The following is a 21143-nucleotide window of genomic DNA, read 5'->3' as shown; positions in this document are numbered from 1 at the left end:
GTGTGTGGTGTGTGTGTGGTGTGAGTGGGGGGACTACAGATCTACTCCACCACATTGATCTGACGCTGCAGCCTGTTATTCTGCAGATTCATTTCATCGATACAAAATATAATTAACAAAAAATTATGAGGTATATTTAACCGCCTAAAATTCAATTCATCTATATAGCGCCGAATCACAACAAAAGTCATCTCAAGGCACTTTTCATATAGAGCAGGTCTAGACTCTTTAAAATAGGTATTTACAGAGAGAGACCCAACAGATCCACCATGAGCAGCACTAGGAGACAGTGGCAAGGAAAAACTTCCTTTAAGAGGCAGAAACCTCGAGCAGAACCGGACTCAGGGTGGGCGGCCATCTGCCTCGACCGGTTGGGTTAAGAAGGGTGGGGGTGTAGTGAGAGAAGAACATAGCATAATACAGGTTCCATATAAAAACATAAGGTGATGCCAGTAATACAACAGCATAGTATGATAATAGTGATAATTAAAGTATTAACTGCTAACATAGCAATACAACTAATAACAGTGTAAGTAATTTTCTAATTCTAGCAGCAGGTGTTGAGTGGAGTTGTAGGAGCAGCAGGAGACTTGTCATCACAGATCAGACTCTACAGCTCAGAGGCAGAAGTACGACTCCACTGGGCTTCTACACCTTTATTTTAGGTCATTAAAGTGATTCTAAGATTTATTCTTGTTGTGGGACTGACCTTTTTTGTGAAAACTGTTCAGTGAGCTGCTGAAAAAAAAGCTGTTAAAATCTTTAACAAGTTTCTCTAAACATTAAACTCTGTGCTCACAATAATCATGTTTGAACACTGCAGAGCTGCAGTGAGAGGTGGGAGAACACATGAAACATGAACCCTTCAGCTTCAGTTTAAATGAAATGAAACTGAAACTTTGTCAGAGCGACAGCAGAGCTGCAGTCGAGACAAATCTCTGTGTTTCTGTCTGAAGAAAAATAGATAAATAGAACCCATTAAAGAATCCATCTTTAACAGAGTTCATCAGGATATTTCTACAACTGCTCAAATACTGGTGAGTACAGCTGATAATATTTACAACAAACAGCATTTAAACCAAACTCAGAGGTCGAATCAAACAGAAAGTTCCACTCTTTTCTTTTCATACTAATGCTTGACAGATGACTTGTGTGAAGTTATGGACATTAAACTGTAGAAATCAACATAAACGTTCTAACTGAAATACTCGACCGTTAGATGGGCCTCTAGGTGTTTGTAGCCAGCTCTGTCTCTCCTCCCTCTCCTCCTCTTCTGCAGCATCTGAGTGTAATTATTACACAGGAAGGAGGAGAGGAGGAGGAGGAGGAGGAGGAGGGATATACAGTTAGGCTCAAAAATATTTGGGCAGTGACACAATCTTCATGATTTGGGCTCTGCATGCCACCACATTGGATTTGAAATGAAACAACTACAACGGAAATGAAGTGCAGACTTTAAGGTTTAATTCAAAGGGTTGAACAAAAATATATGATTAAACATGTAGGAATTGTAGCTATTTTTATATAAACGATCCTCATTTCAGGGGCTCAAAAGTAATTGGACAAATAAACATAACCCTAAGTAAAATGTTACTTCAATATTTTGTTGAGAATCCTTTTGCAGGCAATGACTGCCTGAAGTCTGGAACCCATGGACATCACCAAACGCTGGGTTTCCGCCTTTGTGATGCTTTGCCAGGCCTTTACTGCAGCTGTCTTCAGTTGTTGGCTTGTTTGAGGGTCTTTCTGCCTTAAGTTTTGTCTTGAGCAAGTGAAATGCATGCTCGACTGGTTTGAGTTCTGGTGACTGACTCGGCCATTGCAGAATATTCCACTTCTTTGCTTGTTTTGGATCATTGTCCATCTGTACTGTGAAGCGCCATCCAATCAACTTTGCTGCATTTGGCTGAATCTGAGCAGAAAGTGTATCCCTATACACTTCAGAATTCACCCAGCTGCTTCTGTCTTTTGTCACATCATCAATAAACACAAGTGACCCAGTGCCATTGGAAGCCATGCATGTCCATGCCATCACACTGCCTCCACCATGCTTTACAGAAGATGTGGTGTGCTTCGAATCATGAGCTGTTCCAATTCTTCTCCAGACTTTCTTCTTCCCATCATTCTGTTATAGGTTGATCTTAGTCTCATCTGTCCAAAGAAAGCTGTTCCAGAACTGGGCTGGCTTCTTCAGGTGTTTTTTGGCAAAGTCAATTCTGACCTTTCTATTTTTGAGGCTGATTAATGGTTTGCACCTTGTGATGAATCCTTTCACCTCCATTGAGAGCTCCTTTTACCGCATGTTGTGTGTTCACAGCAACAGCTTCCAAATGCAAACACCACACCTGGAATCAACTCCAGACCTTTTAACTGCTTAATTGATGACAGGTTAATGAGGGAAGAGCCCATGCAGCCTTATTATTATTATTTTTTTTTTTTGTAGCCTTCTGAGTCAATTGTTCAATTACTTTTGGTCCCTTGAAAAAGAGGCGGCTACGTATTAAAGAGCTGTAATTCCTAAACCCTTGCTCCAATTTGGATGTGAATACTCTCAAATTACAGCTGAGAGTCTGGACTTTAAGCCCATGTTGATTATATAATGTAACCTGAATATGTTTTCATTAACAGCTAAAATAACAAAACTTGTGTCACTGTCCAAATATTTTTGGGCCTAACTGTACAGAAGCAGGCTGTGAGGAGTTTTCTTCTCCCTGCTCATCCTTGTTTCTTTCCAACCTGGCCTTTCCCCAGAATGTGTTCTATTGCTGGGTTTTGTTGTTTTAGTTTAGGCTGCAGACCTCTGGTAGTTCAGTTATACCTCTTCTTCTTTGATTAAAGTTAGTTCCTTTACCCTTTTGATAAGTTAGAAGAAGGCAGTGGGAGCACAATGCATGGCTGGGTCAGTTCCCCCCCAACTTAACAGTTTGGTTAATTAACGTAAAAGTTTTGAGGATTTTGTTTCTTTTTTCTTGTGAATGAGTCTGTAAATCAAAGTTATTCACACTTTCACTTTTGTTCTCAGGGTGTAGACATGTCTGCTGCCAGCAACCTGAGATCTGAAGATCAGTTTCTGTGCTCCATCTGTCTGGATGTGTTCACTGATCCAGTCACCACACCATGTGGACACAACTACTGCAAAAACTGGCATCACGACACACTGGAATATTAATGTCCAATCCAGGTGTCCCATGTGTAACAAGGTTTTTAAAAGAAGACCTGAAATTCACATCAACACTTTGTTCTCTGAGATGGTTGCTCAGTTCAGACAGGAAGCTCAACAGAAAGCCAGCAGCAGCAGCTCAGAGCAACAACTTGCCAAACCAGGAGAAGTTTCCTGTGACGTCTGCACTGGAACCAAACTGAAGGCCCTGAAGTCCTGCCTGGTGTGTCTGACCTCCTACTGTGAGACTCACCTGGAGCCTCATCTGACAGTGTCAGGCCTGAAAAGACATCAGCTGATGGACCCTGTGGAGAACCTGGAAGACAGGATGTGTACGAAGCACGATAAACCTCTGGAGCTGTTCTGTAAGACCGACCACACATGTGTCTGCATGCTCTGCTCTGTTTTAGACCACAGGACACATGAGTTTGTTCCTCTGGAAGAAGAATATGAACGAAAGAAGGCAGAGCTGGAGAAGACAGAGGCTGAAATTCAGCAGATGATCCAGAAGAGACGACTGAAGATTGAGGAGATCAAACACTCAGTCAAGATCAGTAAAGATGATGCAGACAGAGAGAAAGCAGAAGGTGTTCAGGTCTTCACTGCTCTGAAGGAGTCTGTTGACAGAGGCCTGAACCAGCTCATAAAGGAGATGGAAGAGAAACAGAAAACCACAGAGAAACAGGCTGAAGACTTGATCACAGAGCTGGAACAGGAAATCTCTGAGCTGATGAAGAGAAGCACTGAGGTGGAGCAGCTCTCACTCTCTGAAGACCACCTCCACCTCCTCCAAAACTTCCCATCCCTGAAAGCTGCTCCACCCACCAAGGACTGGACAGAGGTCAGAGTCCGTCCACCATCATATGAGGGGACTGTGGTGAGAGCTGTGGCTCAGCTGGAGGAGACGCTCAGTAAAGAGATGAAGAAGCTGTTTGAGGCTGAGCTGAAGAGGGTCCAGCAGTATGCAGTGGATGTGACTCTGGATCCTGATACAGCACATCCTAAACTCATTCTGTCTGATGATGAGAAACAAGTGAAACATGGTGATGTGAAGAAAAATCTCCCAGACAACCCAGGGAGGTTTTCTTATTGTGTCTTTGTCTTAGGAAAGCAGAGTTTCTCTTCAGGCAGATTTTACTTTGAGGTTCAGGTTAAAGGAAAGACTAAATGGACTTTAGGAGTGGCCAGAGAGTCGATCAAGAGGAGGGGAGACATCAAACTGAGCCCTCGGAATGGTTACTGGACGATTTGGCTGAGAAATGGAAATGAGTACAAAGCTAATGCTGTCCCTCCAATCACTCTCTCTCTGAAGTCTGGTCCTGAGAAGGTGGGGGTGTTTGTGGATTATGAGGAGGGTCTGGTCTCCTTTTATGACGTAGATGCTGCAGCTCTCATCTACTCCTTTACTGGCTGCTCCTTCACTGAGAAACTCTACCCATTCTTCAGTCCATGTACCAATGAAGGTGGTAAAAACTCTGCTCCTCTGATCATCTGTCCTGTCAATCAAACTGTCTGATCTTTTTATGAAGAAACAGTCAACAATGAATAAACTTATTAAAGTCATCTTTCCATTTGATGTCTACACTGTAAATATACAGCAGACAAAGTATCTATACTACAGCAGTGGTACAGATGTAAAGACGAGGATGCCAGTGGATCAGAGACATAAAAACAAACCAAACAATGAAACTGATCAGTTTTTAAATGAAAACATTCACTGTCATTTATGGGAACTGATGTTCTAATGTACAGTGGAAACATGTTTCCATCTGAATATGATTCATGAGGTTAAGATTTATTCATGTTTTGTTGTTTTTAAGGTATGGTGTTTTTTGTCTTTTAACTTTTCTAATACAGTTTTATCTTCTAAAACTTTTTCTAAATGGGAAATATAGTAAAATGATCAGAGCCCATCAGGTTTTTCTGTTAAATGTCATGTAATCTGATCTAATATTTGTAAAAGCTCTTTACCATGAATAAACCAGAACTCTATAATCTATGTTTCTTTAAAAAATCTTTAAAATAATAATAAATGCAAAAAGCTTTGGATTGGTGTGAGTCAGCTGTTTGTGTTCCTGATGTCTCAGCCTATAATATGTTTTAACTCTGAAGGTTTGAACAGTTTGAGCTCAGAAATGAACTGTGTCTATTCACTGATGAGACAACCAAGTCATAATATGAGAGATTTACACTGTAATTTAAAGGTGAAGAACAGCTGTAAACAAAAGTCCATCAAACAGAGTTCAGTGAACTGTTTGAGGAAGTGGTTTGTACGAGTCAGATGTGTTTCTCACCTGTGTCCAGCAGAGGTCAGCATCACAGCACACATCAGAGAGTTAGTTAAAGTCATGGACAGACTGTACACACCTTTAACATCCTCATCTGATTCAGAAACAACTGGAAGAAAGGAGCAAACACAAGAATCACATGAAGAGGTTAGAACATTATAAAACAGGTAGTGAACTGAACTCTGGACTGATGATGGGATTGTTGCAGAGCTGTAGAGGACTGAAGAAACACTGTTTGTGAAAACTGTTCAGTGAGCTGTGACAATAAGTTTCACAAAAGATTAAACTCATCTTGTGCCAAATATATGTCACTGTAAAAATATCTAAACCTGAAGGAGGAAACCAAACCTCACAGACAGAGCTGCGGTGAGAGGTGGAGCAACGCTAGAAACAGGAAACCTTCAGCGTCCGTTTTAATTAAATGAAACTGAAAGTTTGTCAGAGTGACAGCAGAGCTGCAGTCGAGACAAATCTCTGTGTTTCTGTCTAAAAAAAATTAAACAGAGTTCATCAGGATATTCTCAACAACTGCTCAAATACTGGTGAGTACAGCTGATAATATTTACTGTTTCAACAAACAGCATTAACACAAACTGAGAGGTCGAATCAAACAGGAAGTTCTACTCTTTTCATCTCATATGAACACAAAAAATAAAGAGTTAAGAAGAGATGTCGAGTGATGTTACACTGTAGAATTAAGTTGTATTTTTTCTCAACACAAAATGAACAATTCTGTAAATAAAACTTTTTTTCTACTTTCACTTTTGTTCTCAGTGTGTAGACATGTCTGCTGCCAGCAACCTGAGATCTGAAAATCAGTTTCTGTGCTCCATCTGTCTGGATGTGTTCACTGATCCAGTCTCCACACCATGTGGACACAACTACTGCAAAAACTGCATCACTGAACACTGGAACACTGCTGACCAGTACCTGTGTCCGGTGTGTAAAAAGGTTTTTAACACAAGACCTGAGCTGCACATCAACACTTTCATCTCTGAGATGGTTGCTAAGTTCAGAAAACTCAACAAGTCAACTCAACAGAAAGCCAGCAGCAGCAGCTCAGAGCAACAACTTGCCAAACCAGGAGAAGTTTCCTGTGACGTCTGCACTGGAACCAAACTGAAGGCCCTGAAGTCCTGCCTGGTGTGTCTGACCTCCTACTGTGAGACTCACCTGGAGCCTCATCTGACAGCGTCAGGCCTGAAAAGACATCAGCTGATGGACCCTGTGGAGAACCTGGAAGACAGGATGTGTACGAAGCACGATAAACCTCTGGAGCTGTTCTGTAAGACCGACCAGACATGTGTCTGCATGCTCTGCTCTGTTTTAGACCACAGGACACATGAGTTTGTTCCTCTGAAAGAAGAATATGAAGGAAAGAAGGCAGAGCTGGAGAAGACAGAGGCTGAAATTCAGCAGATGATCCAGAAGAGACGACTGAAGATTGAGGAGATCAAACACTCAGTCAAGATCAGTAAAGATGATGCAGACAGAGAGAAAGCAGAAGGTGTTCAGGTCTTCACTGCTCTGAAGGAGTCTGTTGACAGAGGCCTGAACCAGCTCATAAAGGAGATGGAAGAGAAACAGAAAACCACAGAGAAACAGGCTGAAGACTTGATCACAGAGCTGGAACAGGAAATCTCTGAGCTGATGAAGAGAAGCACTGAGGTGGAGCAGCTCTCACTCTCTGAAGACCACCTCCACCTCCTCCAAAACTTCCCATCCCTGAAAGCTGCTCCACCCACCAAGGACTGGACAGAGGTCAGAGTCCGTCCACCATCATATGAGGGGACTGTGGTGAGAGCTGTGGTTCAGCTGGAGGAGACGCTCAGTAAAGAGATGAAGAAGCTGATTGAGGCTGAGCTGAAGAGGGTCCAGCAGTATGCAGTGGATGTGACTCTGGATCCTGATACAGCACATCCTAAACTCATCCTGTCTGATAATCAAAAACAAGTGAAACATGGTGATGTGAGGGAAAATCTCCCAGACAACCCAGAGAGATTTTCTTATTGTGTTAATATTCTAGGAAAGCAAAGTTTCTCTTCAGGCAGATTTTACTTTGAGGTTCAGGTTAAAGGAAAGACTGACTGGGATTTAGGAGTGGCCAGAGAGTCGATCAACAGGAAGGGAGAAATCACTGCGAGCCCTCAAAATGGTTACTGGACGATATGGTTGAGAAATGGAAATGAACACAAAGCTCTTGATAACCCTCGTGTCTGTCTCTCTCTGAAGTCTGGTCCTAAGAAGGTGGGGGTGTTTGTGGATTATGAGGAGGGTCTGGTCTCCTTTTATGACGTAGATGCTGCAGCTCTCATCTACTCCTTTACTGGCTGCTCCTTCACTGAGAAACTCTACCCATTTTTTAGTCCCTGTAATAATGATTGTGGTAAAAACTCTGCTCCTCTGATCATCTGTCCTGTCAATCAAACTGTCTGATCTTTTTATGAAGAAACAGTCAACAATGAATAAACTTATTAAAGTCATCTTTCCATTTGATGTCTACACTGTAAATATACAGCAGACAAAGTATCTATACTACAGCAGTGGTACAGATGTAAAGACGAGGATGCCAGTGGATCAGAGACATAAAAACAAACCAAACAATGAAACTGACCAGTTTTTAAATGAAAACATTCACTGTCTTTTATGGGAACTAATGTTCACATTCAGTGGTAATGTACAGTGGAAACATGTTTCCATCTGAATATGACTAAGATTTATTCATGTTTTGTTGTTTTTAAGGTATGTTTTTTTTTTTGTCTTTTAACTTTTCTGATACAGTTTTATCTTCTAAAAAGTTTTTAAATGGGAAATATGGTAAAATGATCAGGGTCCATCAGGTTTTTCTGTTAAATGTAATGTAATCTGATCTAATATTTGTAAAAGCTCTTTACCATGAATAAACCAGAACTCTATAATCTATGTTTCTTTAAAAAATCTTTAAAATAATAATAAATGTAAAAACTTTGGATTGGTGTGAGTCAGCTGTTTGTGTTCCTGATGTCTCAGCCTATAATATGTTTTAACTCTGAAGGTTTGAATAGTTTGAGCTCAGAAATGAACTGTGTCTATTCACTGATGAGACAACCAAGTCATAATATGAGAGATTTACACTGTAATTTAAAGGTGAAGAACAGCTGTAAACAAAAGTCCATCAAACAGAGTTCAGTGCACAGAGGACACTGAGGACTGTCTACACACTGACACACTTCAATGATCAGCAGATAAAGACTTGTGGACACATGACTTTGTTCTTTCTGTATGAAATGAAAATGTTCAATTATTAAAACTAAACAAAAATAGATGCTGTGAAGGGAATGAAAACACTCTGCTGAACAGTTTCATGACACTTAAATCCTGAGCAGAAGAAGAAACTGTTTAATGAAGTGGTTTGTACGAGTCAGATGTGTTTCTCACCTGTGTCCAGCAGAGGTCAGCATCACAGCACACATCAGAGAGTTAGTTAAAATCATGGACAGACTGTACACACCTTTAACATCCTCGTCTGAATCAGAAACAACTGGAAGAAAGGAGCAAACACAAGAATCACATGAAGAGGTTAGAACATTATAAAACAGTTAGTGAGCTGAACTCTGGACTGATGATGGGATTGTTGCAGAGCTGTAGAGGACTGAAGAAACACTGTTTGTGAAAACTGTTCAGTGAGTTGTGATAATAAGTTTCACAAAAGATTAAACTCATCTTGTGCCAAATATATGTCACTGTAAAAATATCTGAACCTGAAGGAGGAAACCAAACCTCACAGACAGAGCTGCAGTGAGAGGTGGAGCAACACTAGAAACAGGAAACCTTCAGTGTCACTTTTAATTGAATGAAACTGAAAGTCTTTCAGAGTGACAGCAGAGCTGCACTCGAGACAAAACTCTGCGTTTCTGTCTTTAAAAAAATTGGACAGAGTTCATCAGGATATTTTCTACAACTGCTCAAATACTGGTGAGTGCAGCTGATAATATTTACTATGTTTCAACAAACAGCATTAACACAAACTGAGAGGTCAAATCAAACAGGAAGTTCCACTCTTTTCATCTCACACTGAGACGTGTCAGATGAGCTTAAGTGAAGTTAACTGAAATTAAAATGTAAAATTCAACATTATTTTTGTCATAAATGCTATACTCAACACAAAATGAAGAATTCTGTAAATAAAACATTTGCTTTTCTACTTTTACTTTTGTGTAGACATGTCTGCTGCCAGCAACCTGAGATCTGAAGATCAGTTTCTGTGCTCCATCTGTCTGGATGTGTTCACTGATCCAGTCACCACACCATGTGGACACAACTACTGTAAAAACTGCATCACTGAACACTGGGATATTAATGACAGGTGCCAGTGTCCCATGTGTAATGAAGTTTTCTACACAAGACCTCAGTTGAAGATCAACACTTTGTTCTCTGAGATGGTTGCTCAGTTCAGACAGGAAGCTCAACAGAAAGCCAGCAGCAGCAGCTCAGAACAACAAGTTGCCAAACCAGGAGAAGTTTCCTGTGACGTCTGCACTGGAACCAAACTGAAGGCCCTGAAGTCCTGCCTGGTGTGTCTGACCTCCTACTGTGAGACTCACCTGGAGCCTCATCTGACAGTGTCAGGCCTGAGAAGACATCAGCTGATGGACCCTGTGGAGAACCTGGAAGACAGGATGTGTACGAAGCACGATAAACCTCTGGAGCTGTTCTGTAAGACCGACCAGACATGTGTCTGCATGCTCTGCTCTGTTTTAGACCACAGGACACATGAGTTTGTTCCTCTGAAAGAAGAATATGAAGGAAAGAAGGCAGAGCTGGAGAAGACAGAGGCTGAAATTCAGCAGATGATCCAGAAGAGACGACTGAAGATTGAGGAGATCAAACACTCAGTCAAGATCAGTAAAGATGATGCAGACAGAGAGAAAGCAGAAGGTGTTCAGGTCTTCACTGCTCTGAAGGAGTCTGTTGACAGAGGCCTGAACCAGCTCATAAAGGAGATGGAAGAGAAACAGAAAACCACAGAGAAACAGGCTGAAGACTTGATCACAGAGCTGGAACAGGAAATCTCTGAGCTGATGAAGAGAAGCACTGAGGTGGAGCAGCTCTCACTCTCTGAAGACCACCTCCACCTCCTCCAAAACTTCCCATCCCTGAAAGCTGCTCCACCCACCAAGGACTGGACAGAGGTCAGAGTCTGTCCACCATCATATGAGGGGACTGTGGTGAGAGCTGTGGCTCAGCTGGAGGAGATGCTCAGTAAAGAGATGAAGAAGCTGTTTGAGGCTGAGCTGAAGAGGGTCCAGCAGTATGCAGTGGATGTGACTCTGGATCCTGATACAGCAAGTCCCTGGCTCATCCTGTCTGATGATGAGAAACAAGTTCACTGTGGTGATGTGAGGAAAAATCTCCCAAACAACCCAGAGAGATTTTCTGATCGTTGCTGTGTCTTAGGAAAGCAGAGTTTCTCTTCAGGCAGATTTTACTTTGAGGTTCAGGTTAAAGGAAAGACTGACTGGACTTTAGGAGTGGCCAGAGAGTCGATCAACAGGAAGGGAGAAATCACACTGAGCCCTCAGGAAGGTAACTGGACGATATGGTTGAGAAATGGAAATGAGTACAAAGCTTGTACTGACCCTTCAGTCTGTCTATCTCTAAAGTCTGGTCCTGAGAAGGTGGGGGTGTTTGTGGATTATGAGGAGGGTCTGGTCTCCTTTTATGACGTAGATGCTGCAGCTCTCATCTACTCCTTTACTGGCTGCTCCTTCACTGAGAAACTCTACCCATTCTACAGTCCTTATCCTAATGATGGTGGTAAAAACTCTGCTCCTCTGATCATCTGTCCTGTCAATCAAACTGTCTGATCTTTTTATGATGAAACAGTCAACAATGAATAAACTTATTAAAGTCATCTTTCCATTTGATGTCTACAGTGTAAATATACAGCAAACAAAGTATCTATACTACAGCAGTGGTACAGATGTAAAGACGAGGATGCCAGTGGATCAGAGACATAAAAACAAACCAAACAATGAAACTGACCAGTTTTTAAATGAAAACATTCACTGTCTTTTATGGGAACTAATGTTCACATTCAGTGTAATGTACAGTGGAAACATGTTTCCATCTGAATATGACTCGTGTTTATTTATTATGCCATTGTTGTATTTAATGTCAGATTTTAGCTTTTTGCTTTTTCTTAGACCTGTTTTATCTTTAAAAAAGCCTTTAAAGCCAAACTTTGAAAAGTGATCAGGGTTAAAGAGATTTTTCAGTCAAATGTAATGTAATCTGATTTTATACCTGTAACAGCTGTTTGTGAGAATCAATCTGAGGTTTATGCAAAAACATCCCTAAAACATTTTCTACGTGTCAGATCTTAATTATGTAACATGTGATGATTGTACAGATAACTGTAGAATTTTTGAAATTATTCTGTAAACTTTGTTTCTCACATAGAAAATAATTAAATAAATGTAAAAAGCTTTGGATTGTTTGTGTTGATGTCTCAGCCTATAATATGTTTTAACTCCGAAGGTTTGAACAGTTTGTCTGTTCACCGATGAGACGACCAAGTCATAATATGAGAGATTCACACTGTAATTGTGAATAACGTGGTCAAAACAAGCACAGTCATAATACATGAACAAATGTCAGAGAATACTTTTTCAATCATCATCTTTGCTTTGCAACAGCACTGCGCATGTCAGTCTGTCCCTGAGAGGAAGTAAGTATTTTTGCCTACAAAATACAACAGTGTAGAAAAATATTCAGATAGGAATAAAGCCGAACTGGACCCAGGACGACAACAAACCTGTGTGAATATTATATATTAATATAGCTAACAGTTTTTGGTGGTACGGTTGCTCCTCTCTTTAATCCAAAACTGTCTAACAATCCATTTATACTTTTATTTTGAAACCGGAAGTGCTTTGTTTATCTTCTGGATTGACACTTGAAGCCGTGGACACACGTGGATAATGGAGCTCTGCAAAACAGGACTGTAACATCAACTTCATTACCAGGTATATAAACCTTTATATTAGTTAAACAGCCGGAGAGTGAGTCTGTAATGAAGCTTAATGGGAGACATGTTAAATAGCTCCTGATCTCTGGTTACCGAGGAGAGCGTCACGTCAGACTCAACTGAAAATCTGCCGGTTTAAATTTTCTTTGATTATCAGCGAAGGCATATTGTTGATTAAACTCCTAATGTGGGCGTCCTACGTTTCCTTACCATCCATTTCTTGATTCGGCATATTAATCATTGGTAGAGAAAGACTCGATACCAAAATAAATCAACTTTTTACACAGGTGGACCCCACTTGCCCCGGTAAACAACGTAAATAAGACAACGGCTAACGTAGAAATGTGGAAATTGGAAATTGTATCGTAAAATAATCTGCAACATCAGTCGATATTGCCCGAATTTACAAATAGCTCTTAAAGAAATCTTCGATACACAGAGTCAAGCGCTAAGCTGTATTTTAATACGCCAATAAGCTAGGAATTTAAAAAATGCTGCTTTTGTACATGGGGTTTGGTTCACCCTTCGTTGCGCTACGAGGGAACTGCTGCTTAGCTTGTATCAAACGTTAAAACATGAAATATCAAGGAAGGTTTACCAACAGTAACAACATGACACCGCATATACATTAACTTATTTCAAAAATTATGAGTTTATAGATCGCCGAGCACCGCTGGATAGTTAGCTTACCAGCTAGTTAGCAGCCCTGATGCCGTGAAGTGGTCATTTTAGACATTCAGTGCTAATAAAGTTGCCTAATCAGACAAACACTGATTATAAAAACCCATCAGAGGACAGTTGAACTTCTCTGTAACAGTTCGGGAGGATACATGTTGATGTCAGGCGCGTGTTTTATAACAAAAACTGAACTTAAACCGACATAGCGCAGGTGAATTTCATTCAACTTAATACAACTAACTTTATCTCCAAGATGGCGGCGTTGTGCTCACTGCTGCCACCAGTGGCGGGAAGCGTTATTGCAACAGTTTATTAAATGGGCAAAGTGAGACCCCGAGCTTTATTTCATACCGTGTCTTTGTGATTCATCACGATTCTGTTAGAAATTTGCGCCAATGAGTATCAACTGTATCAGGACCTGATCCAGTTTGTGTTGAGCTCCTTTATTTCAATCATTTTCATTATCAATACACCTGACATTTATCTTGTTTAATAATCAGTTGATTTCTCAGTAGAGAATGTCATAACAGACAAACACAATCATGTTTATTTTACTGTCTTAAAAAACTAAAACATAGGAGACGATCAAATACATATTATGATATATACATGTTATATTATTATATATTAAATGATTATACAGTATTATATTTGAGGACCTGTGCTTCATGTCACTCTCTCCATGTTTCTCAAAACCACAAAATAATCCAGAAAAGAAAAGTGGAATATCAGTATCACCTTCCTCTCCTGAACCAGCGTCAGGTCTGACTCTTCCTCATTTGTTTTTCCACAGCTGAGCCACGAAAACCACGATGAAGGTGAAAGAGAAGCAGCGGAGGGAGGTGGAGGCCTCGAAGAGGACGAGGACGACGAGCAGCAGCGATGATGACGACGACTCTGACGTGGAGAGGAACTTCACTCTGCTCACAGAGAGAGGAGGAAGAGGAGGAGCTGAGGAGGGAGAGAGGTACCAGGGAGGAGAGGAGGAGGAGGAGGAGGAGGAGGAGGAGGAGGAGGAGGAAGGGTCTGATGGAGATGGAGAAGAAGAAGAGGAAGAATCAGATGATGGTGATGAAGAGGAGGAGGCTGAGGGAGAGGATGAAGACGATGGGGACAGTGAGGCCTCAGAGGAGGAGGAGGAGGAGGATGAAGACTCAGAGGTTGCTGGTGGCAGCAGTGAGCTCCAGACCAGAGACGACATTAAAAAAGGTGAGTTTCTCTTCACATCCACAGAGAGCCAAGCGGCGCCGAGGTTAGAACAGACGAGTCACTGTTCACCGTCTGTTTCCTGTCTGATTGACGTCTCTCTGTGTCCTCTGACCGTCCCAGAACTGTCCAACATGTCTTTTGAGGACATCATGAAGCTGCAGAGCAAAGTGGGAACCAAAGTTTACAACGAGGTCGCCTACGGCAGCGCCAAGAAACGAGAGACGGGCAAGAAGAAACGGCTGAACAAGAACAGGTGGAGAGCGTCGCCGCCTGCTTCAACACCCAACACTTATCTCTGGGTTTTAACTGTGTGTCTGTTTCAGACCGATGGAGATCTCAGCCAAGAAACCAGCTCCGTTCCTCCGTCAGGTCGTCCCCATCAAGAAACCAGTGAGTCTGCAGAGTCTGTGTTTCTAAGAATCCTTTATTCAGCTGGACTGACCTCAGGTGTTTCTGGTTCTCTAGACGCTGAGAGATCCTCGATTTGACGACCTGTCCGGAGAATACAAACCTGAGATCTTTGACAAGACGTATAAATTCATCAACGACATCAAACAGAGAGAGAAAGAGGTGAGACGACCTGATCAGACGGAGTTTATGAGACGAGCTGCAGAACTGATTCAGAGTCTGACTGTCTGTCTGTCTGTCTGCAGGTCATCCAGAAGCAGCTGAAGAGGACGAAGAAGAGCAACCAGAGGAAGGAGAAGCTGCAGTTCCTTCTGAAGAGGATGGTGAGTCTCTACACCGCCGGGTTTATTCACTCCTCATGCAGCGTTTCAGATCAGACCAGGAGCTGAGACCACATGAAGAAAGTCTGGAAGCAGCATCCAGCACTTCCTGCAGGGTTTTCACAGTAAAAGAGAAGGACGTTGTCGCAGTGCATGTGGAGGGCGTCTGTTTTAAACATGTGACCTGTGACTCTCTGCAGGAAAACCAGGAGCGAGCGAGGAAGAGCCGAGAGCAGCAGAGAGAGAGAGAGCTGCAGTTCAAGAGGCAGCAGAGAGAACGAGCCAATCAGGGCGCTCGACCGTTCTTCATCAAGAAATGTAAGAGTTGACTTCAGACCGAACGTCTGGGTTCAGTTCAGGCTGCTGCTGCATCTAAAGGGTGAAATTTGTGATGCAGAACTTTGTCTCACCTCCGACTGTTTTTGTTTCCAGCTGAGAAGAAGAAGCTGCAGCTGGCTGAGAAATACCAGGAGCTGAAGAAGAGCGGCAAACTGGAGAGCTTCCTGAGCAAGAAGAGGAAGAGGAACGCCGGGAAGGACCGCAGGAAGCTGCCGCAGCAGCAGCACTAGAAGGCTGCGTGAGGCGTTCACTGACACAACAGCTCAAGATGAACTCACTGGACAGTCCGGCTGCTGCAGCCTGTAATGACCTGTGTCTGCCTGCTGGTGGAGCTGTGGTCTGTCGCTCTTCATGGACAATCGTTTTAGTTTGATAAAGTAATTTGGACTGAAACTGAAACACGTACTCAGTTGAAAGGTCAGGAACAGTTTGTAAGTAAGTCGACCTTGAGTCTAGATCATTTTGTCAAACTCAGTGTCAGATTTATCCTCGACTCACCTTTATGTTGTTGTCAGAGCTGAATGATCTTTACTAAAAAATCTCTTTGGTGCATTCAGGGACACTCGGACATCTGAATGTTCAGTGAAACGTATCTTTTACAGGATGTCAGCAAATCAAGGAGCAAACACGGAAGAAAAAGTAGAGTCCATAAACACACCATGTTTGAGTTTTCTATGGTGACATGAGGATAATGTAACGGACTGTGGTGGATTCATTTCTCTCTTGGTTTTTATAGAAATGTTTGTGTGAAGACTCTGTACAGATGTTTTGCTGCTTCACTTCTCTTTTTTTAATAAAATGATATCTGTATTTCTCCGTTTATATTTACATGTGAATTATAAGTGACATCAGTGCAGTGTGTGACCGTGACCAGCAGAGGGAGCTACAGGACAAACTGGTTCAGGATCTGTGGGCGATGAATCAGATTCACTGTTTCATCATCAGTACACTTCACCACAGAGTGTGTTTTCAGAGTGTGTGCAAAAACCATTTCCTGATACTTTACCCTCCGACTCTTCAGACAGAAATATATTGATCTGATATCTGATCAATAAATCAAATATAGGTTAAAACTAACTGATGCTCAGAGAGGAATTCATACTCTACCTACTTCTCTGTAAAGTTAGGAAATGTAGCTGCTGCAATATTAAACTGATGAACACATGAATGGAATTATAATCCAATAATGTAAAACATATTCATCTGAAATGATCCATTCTGCATTAAGAGAACTTTTACTTTGGTATTTTGGTGTGTGTGTATTTGATGCTTACAGGACTGAGTATTTCTACACTCTCACAACTTTTACTTGAGTAAAAGAGTGTGAGTGTTTGACTCAGTGAGTCAGTGTGAGTGGATGAATTACAGACTGTGTATCTTTACTGAGGCTGGAGCTTATTAAACTGATCATTACCTGTAATTCACTGTATCAGCTGCAGCTGTGTTCAACACACAGAATGAAATGATTCAGCATCACTCTGCAGTCAAATACTCTTTGTTTTCTCATGAAGGTTCCAAACAAAGTGAAATGACCTCTAAGTCTCTGAGTGTCGGATCAGAGCCGGTCTGATTCTCTAAATGTTCCTCTGAACCTTCCTCTGTAGAAATCCTTCCTCACTGAGCAGAAACACATCCTGTCTTTCAGATGCAGTTAGGAGTCATCATGAAGAACAAACACATCGACTTCCTTGTTAAAATCATCATCATAAGAAAATACTGTAATGTGTACCTACCATAGACGACATGATGAGTTGTTGATGGAAACAGTTCTTCTCTGAGGCCGAGCACAGACGACTGGAGGAGGATGATCAGTGATGGAGCTGAAGCAGCCTCAAGACGATCCTGACAAAACAAAAAGCGTATTAAATCACAGGAAAATGTACTGTTATGTTATTATTATTATTATTATTCAGTCTGAGGAGCAGATCATCTGACGAGCAGGAACAGAAAACCACAGGAACAGGAACAGAAACTGAAGCAGACCACGGTCCAGGCTGATTATGGAACGAGGTGCAGGTGAGGAGAGACCAGGTGTCTGCAGGGCTGAGGCAGGAAGTGGGAACAGGTGAGTGAAAGTCATTTCAAAATAAAATAACAAACAAACAGGTCAAATGAAAAATAAATAACTTAAATAAAATCAGTCCTGAATCCATCTGCAACAAGTTTCATCAGCTCTGTTCTCGTCTTTTGTTGTGCCCTCCCCCCTCTCTTTCTGCCCCCCCCCCCCCCCCCCCTCTCTTTCTGCCCCCCCGGTCTCTAAAAGTTAATTAGCAGTGTGGAAGGAGAGCACAGCGCTCGCTGCTTCTCTCCACACTGACTCAATCCTGTTTTCTCCGCTCTCTGACAGGTGGCATTCATCCCGTCAGAGCCGCCGCCTCCCTCACTGCAACAATAGGCGACAAGGTGGGGGCCCACACGCAGGGAGGGGGCAATAATACTGAGGGGGCAATAATACAGGGCCTTATATTCATGAGCTAATACACCCCATTCAACCCCCACCTCACCCCCTCACCCCAACCCCTCCATCACCCTCCACCTTCTCTTTTGTCTCTGCTGTTACAAAAGTTATAAAAGACTTTTCAGTGTTACTGTGTGTGTGTGTGTGTGTGTGTGTGTGTGTGTGTGACAGCAGTTCTTGAGGAGCTTCTTCTTCTTCTATAATTTATTTAATATTTCTGATTTACACTGATGAAAATACAAAATTAAGTTAAAAAAATCACAGAAAAGTTCAATTAGAAACTGATGCTTAAAAAAAGCAACAATACAAAAACATATTAATACATGATGTGTAGGCTGTAATCATCATTAACATAAAGTAACAGAACACTAAGAGTTCAGACTTTAGTTTATTCATATATAAATCATTTCAATCGTTTCCTCAGAAAGCTTTTTAATGTGAACAACTCTGTCCTCCTCTATTTGGATTAAAGAAAAATACCCTTTAATTCACTCATGCAGTAATGTTTCTCAGTAATAAATATTGTTCTAATAAAGAACGACTTTCCAACTAGAACATGAGTGTAAATTAAAAGAATCATTCTTTACTGATACGTGGACTTTTAGAGATATTTTTGTTTAGAGCTGCCAAATCTAAAAATCATAAAATAAAATTAAACTGAAGTGTATTTTCTTCTTGCATGTCCATGATGAGAAAATTAAATTCAGGTTTTTAAATGCATCATTCAATAATAAATGACAACTAGGTTGAAAATGTCACTGATAAATAACTTTATTGTACATCATGAGCAAATCATTGGAATAAATTTCAGTTTGATGAAACAATTTAGTCAAATCTGGGCTTCATGATTAATTTACAGCTGAAACCGCCTCTGGAAATGAAGGACTCTAATAATCATAAGTAATAAACACAAACAGTTCAATATCACAACATTAAAAATGACACAACAACGTTCAAATAAAAAGTTCTACAGTTTGTACTTCAGCCAATCAGAGCTGAGCTTTTCTCTGAGCGGAGATGACGGTCGTCCATCACCATCAATGAAAACAAAGCTGATGATGGAAGCTCGAGGCTGCAGGAGGGAATTATGGGAGGTGGTGCTAAATGCTGCAGCTTTAAAACAGTGAGAATGTTTTTAGACTTGAACAGAAACTTTATCCTGAACTCCTCTCTCTCTGGTGAAAACATGGCCGCTCTCACTGGATGGGTTTTATCGCTGGGGATGAAGGACGTCATTGTTCCTGACTTGAAATGGCCATCGACAGACGGTGTGCCGACTCTTTGCCTCCTCCTCCTCCTCCCCAGGTGAACACACCCTCCACAGTTTTCATTCTCCTTTCGCTTCAGTGTCAAAGCCTAACGGACGCCTCCCCAGGACCAAACCCAAACCTCCGCTCTCATTCCGATTCATGGCCGCTCCGGTCGGCCATTGTTCCCCCTGAGATCCTGAGCGTCATGAATAGCCAATAAAAAGCCTATCGTTCCACGGTGAATCGGAGTTGAAGAAAAGGTGCTGGGAGAGGCAGCGATGGCCTCCACGCAGCTCCCAGTGTGGAAACCATCTGTTCGCTCGGCCCCCTGCTCGCTCTGTGAAAGGGATAATTGAGTGTTATAGAGAGCAGAGAATAGATCCCTCTGCTGCTGATTTGTATTCTTTAGAAAGAGCCAGGGGTTTCACACCACATCTGCCCCTCAACCCCATTCAGCCCCATTCACTGTCCCATCAATTAGCACACTCAATTAATCCCTCATAATCCATTTATCGACACACAAGGGCTCCATCGAACGCCACGCCCGCCACAGAGAAGTGGCAACAAATGAGACTTTAGTGACTGTTTTCTTTGGGAAGAGGGAGGGGAAACAATACAGACTGATGGCAGTGTGAGTCAACACTTCAACACTTCATAAGAAGAGTTGATGGTTGAAAAGCTGCTGCAGCTGGCAGCGAGCCGCTGAAGGCCGCTGGCAGCGTGAACGAGCTCTCTGCTCTATTTGTCGGCCATTGTTCTGCAGATTATGAGCTGCCTTTTCACTGGAGTGTTACAATTAATTAGAGCAGGGTTGAATGGAGAGGCAGTCAGTCAGGCACATGCAGGCCGGAGGAGGTCTGCACGTAGAGGAACTGTGAAAACAGACTAAATGCCAACAGTGTCAATGGTGTCGCTGTTGATGAAAAGCTGCCAGTTTAATCCCTGTTAGTGCCGCGTGAGCCGCGGCTGATATGAATTTAACAGGTTTAATCTGAGACACAGCAACGAGCCACAGTCCTGATACAGACAGGAATTTAACACAATCATAACATTTTATTAGCACTTTATTATATAGGTTCTACTCATAAACTGCTATGTTAATTTACAGGAGCTATTTGTAAGTTTTTGGTATCACTACATATCCAGTGTTAGCATGAATGCCTGTATACTTACCAGTGTTGTGAGTTCAGCATCAAGCTTCTTTCCTTTACTCACCAAGAGCTTTCTCCAGTGCTGGAAAGCAATGGCAATGTTTTGCTTCTATCACTTCTTTTCTTCTACTGAAGTTAGCATCAACCTGTCTCATTACTTTACTGTAGTGTCCAGTCTGCCCTGAGGAAGCAGCGCTGCTCAGAGGTAATATTATAACCTCCTGTACTGTGACAGCTGAAGTTCTTAGCAAACAACCACCATCACCATCACCCACTCTTGGTAAGGCTGGCAGCCCAAACCCAAAAACAAATAGCCCCTTTAAACCAATTATAATGGATTCTTCTTATAATAACACTGTATCTTAGAGCGAAAGCTGCTCTACCCTGAAGACTAGAGGAGGTAAAGGGCTCGTCCGGGATTTGAACCCGGGACCTCTCGCACCCAAAGCGAGAATCATACCCCTAGACCAACGAGCCACAACAAAACATGGTCGGTAAGTGGAATAACATCCCCTCAAAGTGTCCTCATTATTGTCAGAAAGTGAGTTCAGACAGCTGTTCTCAGAGAAACAGCTGTAAAAAAAAAAACCTCAGGAGGAGGAGACCAAACACAGAGCTAAAACAGAGGGAATACTGGACTGAGATTCATCAGGTGGAGACAAACACCACATGAATAACTCTAGACTGACTGAGCAACTTTAAACTTTGACAGAAACAGATGTCCCTCTGCTTCCAGACTTTATGCTAAACTGAAATGAACAGCTCCTGGATGTATCTGGAAAACTCAATTAGTGTTTCTTTTACCATCCTTTTTGTATATTGGTCTCTGAGAGAGAATCAGTAGAGACTGTTTCATCATACACGTACCTCAAC

General features: G+C 41.9%; 4 protein-coding genes and 1 non-coding gene across 5 annotated transcripts; 4 read left to right on the top strand and 1 right to left on the bottom strand.

Annotated features, from left to right (window-relative positions):
* Window positions 1-3026: 3026 nt before the first annotated feature.
* LOC108873959 (E3 ubiquitin-protein ligase TRIM21-like) lies at window positions 3027-5209 on the top strand. Its single transcript, XM_018662278.2, is given in 2 exon segments — window positions 3027-3136; window positions 3138-5209. Coding segments are annotated over 2 exon segments (1644 nt in total). The 5' UTR covers window positions 3027-3031; the 3' UTR covers window positions 4677-5209.
* Window positions 5210-5847: 638 nt separating this feature from the next.
* On the top strand, window positions 5848-8417 carry LOC108873958 (zinc finger protein RFP-like). The gene is made up of 2 exons (XM_018662277.2): window positions 5848-5990; window positions 6223-8417. The coding sequence occupies exon 2, from the start codon at window positions 6232-6234 to the stop codon at window positions 7882-7884; it is 1653 nt and encodes a 550-aa protein (XP_018517793.1). The 5' UTR covers window positions 5848-5990; window positions 6223-6231; the 3' UTR covers window positions 7885-8417.
* Window positions 8418-9646: 1229 nt separating this feature from the next.
* LOC108873960 (E3 ubiquitin-protein ligase TRIM21-like) lies at window positions 9647-11347 on the top strand. The gene has a single exon (XM_018662279.2). It carries the CDS (start codon window positions 9651-9653, stop codon window positions 11292-11294), a length of 1644 nt encoding a protein of 547 aa, XP_018517795.1. The 5' UTR covers window positions 9647-9650; the 3' UTR covers window positions 11295-11347.
* A 995-nt stretch (window positions 11348-12342) lies between these two features.
* On the top strand, window positions 12343-16221 carry LOC108873961 (ribosomal RNA processing protein 36 homolog). The gene is made up of 8 exons (XM_018662281.2): window positions 12343-12455; window positions 13929-14344; window positions 14465-14597; window positions 14668-14734; window positions 14810-14914; window positions 14998-15075; window positions 15273-15390; window positions 15505-16221. Exons 2-8 carry the CDS (start codon window positions 13948-13950, stop codon window positions 15639-15641), a joined length of 1035 nt encoding a protein of 344 aa, XP_018517797.2. The 5' UTR covers window positions 12343-12455; window positions 13929-13947; the 3' UTR covers window positions 15642-16221.
* Window positions 16222-20675: 4454 nt separating this feature from the next.
* Window positions 20676-20747, bottom strand: trnap-ugg (transfer RNA proline (anticodon UGG)). Its single transcript has one exon. It is a non-coding gene; the product is annotated as a tRNA-Pro (tRNA).
* Between the last annotated feature and the right edge of the window lie 396 nt (window positions 20748-21143).

The sequence above is a fragment of the Lates calcarifer genome, unplaced genomic scaffold, assembly GCF_001640805.2.
Source record: "Lates calcarifer isolate ASB-BC8 unplaced genomic scaffold, TLL_Latcal_v3 _unitig_5234_quiver_1503, whole genome shotgun sequence".
Classification (NCBI taxonomy): domain Eukaryota; kingdom Metazoa; phylum Chordata; class Actinopteri; family Centropomidae; genus Lates; species Lates calcarifer.
This window is presented reverse-complemented; position numbering and strand designations above follow the sequence as displayed.